Below are 3,545 nucleotides of genomic sequence, written 5' to 3' on the forward strand. Positions count from 1 at the left end.
ATAAGATCTATTACTATCACTTAGACTTGATCTGTTATCAATCTGATATGTTGGAAGTCGGTCTTATAAACCTTCACAACGGGGGATTAATTATTCTTAGCCCACATTTTCGACCTCATATATTTTATCGGTTGGCGTGCAAGTCGACAATACTAGCGAAGGGTCAAGTCCAAGTCAACTCACGTTCTGCGGTCTTTATGGCTGACGTTTAGTGCTCATCGATCGTCATCTAAACTTGATGTTTTCCAAATGATCGTTGGTTCATCACATCAGAAGACGACGTATATGATGCATACACTATAGAATAAACTCTTGATGGAAGGGAGGAAAGAGAAAGAGAAACGTAGGGAAGGCAAATCTTCGACTTGTGCAGTATGAAGAGGCTCTCTCGTCCCTGCATCCTCGCTGCTCTTTTGGTCGTCGTCTCCACGCTTCCTCCATTTTGTTCGGCCCTTCGCCGGGATTCTCTCACCAGAGGCTCATCGCTCTCCGTGGAGGACGACACCGACATCCTCGTCTCGCAGGACGAGTCCTTCGCCTGCGGCTTCTACAAGGCTGGCTCCAACGCCTACGCCTTCTCCATCTGGTTCGCCAACTCCGCCAACGCCACCGTCGCCTGGACTGCGAACCGCGACCAGCTCGTGAACGGGCGCGGCTCGAGGATCACGTTGCAAAGGAGCGGGCGCCTGGCGCTGACGGACTTCGACGGCACGCTGGTGTGGAGCAGCAACACCAGCTCCGGCTCCGCTGACCGCGCGCTGCTGCTGAACACCGGCAATCTTGTGGTGGTCGATGCCGACAACACAACTCTGTGGCAAAGCTTTGATTCCCCCACCGACACTCTCCTCCCCATGCAACCCATCACCAAGAGCACGCCGCTGGTCTCCGCGTCCGCTTCGGGTTTGCTTTCGTCTGGCTACTACAGGTTCTACTTCGACACGGACAACGTCCTCCGCCTCATCTACGACGGGCCCGACTTTTCCAGCATCTACTGGCCTAATCCCATGTACAATGTGTGGGTGAACGGTCGAACCAGCTACAACAGCACCAGGTATGGTGTTCTTGATGAGATGGGGCATTTCTACGCCAGCGATCAACTGGAGTTCAATGCATCTGACTACGGCCATGGGATCACAAGGAGGCTAACTCTGGACTTCGACGGCAACCTTCGACTCTACAGCCTAAGCAAGCAAACCAGGACTTGGTCGGTGGTATCCTGGCAGGCGGTTCTGCAGCCCTGCGACGTGCACGGCACCTGCGGCCGAAACGGGCTCTGCGTCTACTCCGCCAGGGTGGGGTGTACCTGCCCACCCGGTTTCGAGGTGAACGACCCAAGCGACTGGACCAAAGGTTGCAGGCGCAAGCACAACATCAGCTGCCATCCTCACCAGAATCGGTTCTTGAGGCTTCCCTATACGGATTTCTGGGGGTTCGATCTCAACTACACCAGTGGTCTTTCGTTCGGGGAGTGCAGGAAGATCTGCAGCGAGGACTGCTCATGTGAAGCTTTCGGGTATAAGCAGGGAACAGGAGAGTGCTATCCCAAGACCACCCTCTTCAATGGCAGATCATCTCAGAGCACCGGCAACACCATCTACATGAAACTCGCGAGAAACGTAGGAGAACACTCGCAATACCCTGTGATACCAGCGGCGGCTGAGGAACCTGTTTGCAATGGCACCAAGGTGCAACCATTGGCGGGTCAATCCGAGTTGCGTCGTAAAGCGGGAGGAAAGACCAAGTGGGAGTACTTCTACGGGTTCGTCTCGGCGTTCTTCGCGGTAGAGGCTCTCTTCATCGCATCTGGTTGGTGGTTCATCTTCCGGAGGGAGAAGAAGCCGAGCTCGACGGACGAGGGATACCAGGCGATATCGAGCCAGTTCCGGAGGTTCACGTACGCAGAGCTGAAAAGAGCCACGAGGGACTTCAAGGATGTTGTCGGAACGGGAGGTTCCGGAGCCGTCTACAAGGCGGCCTTGGACGACGAGCGGGTGGTGGCGGTGAAGAAGTTGGAGGACGTGATTGAAGGAGAGGAGGAGTTCAAGGCCGAGTTGAATCTGATCGGGAGGATATACCACAAGAACTTGGTCAGGATGTTCGGCTTCTGCTCCGAACGCTCGCACAGGCTCTTGGTCTCCGAGTTCGTCGAGAATGGTTCCCTGGACAAGGCTTTGTTCGGCTGTGGCGCCGCCGGTAGACTACTACGGTGGAGCGAGAGGTACCAGATCGGAGTGGGCGTGGCCAAAGGATTGGCGTATCTGCACCATGAGTGCCTCGAGTGGGTCATCCACTGCGACGTGAAGCCGGAGAACATCCTGTTGGACCAGGATTGGGAGCCAAAGATCGCAGACTTCGGGCTGGCGAAGCTGTTGAACAGAGGCGGCGAATGCTCCAACCCATCGAGGATTCGAGGGACGAGGGGGTACATCGCGCCGGAGTGGGCGTCGAGCCTTCCCATCAACGGGAAGGTGGATGTGTACAGCTACGGGGTGGTGCTCCTGGAGCTGGTGAAGGGGGAGACAGTCTCCAACTGGGTGGCGGACGGGGTGGAAGAAGAGGTGAGCCTGGTGCTGCGGAGGACAATCATGACGCTCAAGGCGGAGCTGGAGAGCGGAGAAGAGGCATGGATCGGCGAGTTCGTAGATCACAGACTGGAGGGGGAGGTAAATTGGAGGCAGGCCATGGTGATGATGGAGATCGCGTTCGCTTGCGTGGAAGAGGAGAGGAATCGAAGGCCAACTATGGATTCGGTGGTGCAGATGCTGCTCTCATGTGATGATGAGATCCCGTCAGGTGGCCGAGACATGTAGCAAGCCATACTCAGTAAAGGACCTTAAAACGAGTCCCTAAATAGATGATAGATGATAGATGATAGATGATAGATGATGATGATTGTGTAGGTTTCAGAGCATCGATCCTAGGAAGAAAGAATGCTTGAATCCTTAATCTAAAAGAACGTATAGAAATATGTATTATCAAAGAAACATCATGGCACAAGCTATCAGATTGCTGTGAGGAGAGAGATCAAATTATCTCGTGACGCTAACACCGACAACCCCTGTTCCTGTCTCCAGCTAATGCCAAAAGCGTACACCTACGTTTTACGAAACAACCCACAGCGACAGGCCAACCACCACCATGGCGGCGGGTCGCCATCCCTGTCTTTCTTTGTCCACCGCCGTGGCCGGTAGGGTTTGTGCATGGTTGACTGACTTGAAATTAAGTTCACTTATTAATCACCACTTGTTTTGCCCTACTCGTTTCCCTACCTGCTTTTTTCCTTGTAGTGGGGCAGCCGGCCCCGCTACTTGGTCGAATCACGAAGCAGGCCGACTACCGGTCTTGACTACTCCACTCCGCGTTGGGGACGGTGCCTCCCTCTCGAATCGTATCGTATATTTATCGCACGGTGCCGGTTTGTTTTTCTTTTCCCATCTTCTTCTCCCTCTTTCGACGGCTTCCTCTCTCTCTCTCTCTCTCTCTCTCTCCCTCAGAAGAAGATGCGGAGAGGTAAGCTCTTTTGTCTCTGTCCTCCCTCTCCTTCA

General features: G+C 54.2%; 1 protein-coding gene across 1 annotated transcript; it reads left to right on the forward strand.

Moving 5' to 3' along the window:
* The first annotated feature begins 331 nt into the window (after positions 1–331).
* Positions 332–2,949, forward strand: LOC135619328 (putative receptor protein kinase ZmPK1). Its single transcript, XM_065121245.1, has one exon. The coding sequence runs from the start codon at positions 375–377 to the stop codon at positions 2,808–2,810; it is 2,436 nt and encodes an 811-aa protein (XP_064977317.1). The 5' UTR covers positions 332–374; the 3' UTR covers positions 2,811–2,949.
* Positions 2,950–3,545: the final 596 nt, after the last annotated feature.

Source organism: Musa acuminata, chromosome BXJ2-8 (assembly GCF_036884655.1).
Source record: "Musa acuminata AAA Group cultivar baxijiao chromosome BXJ2-8, Cavendish_Baxijiao_AAA, whole genome shotgun sequence".
Classification (NCBI taxonomy): domain Eukaryota; kingdom Viridiplantae; phylum Streptophyta; class Magnoliopsida; order Zingiberales; family Musaceae; genus Musa; species Musa acuminata.

Bases quoted from the DNA above. Each gene is read 5' to 3' on its own strand.
- LOC135619328 (XM_065121245.1), top strand. From the start codon at position 375: ATGAAGAGGCTCTCTCGTCCCTGCATCCTCGCTGCTCTTTTGGTCGTC.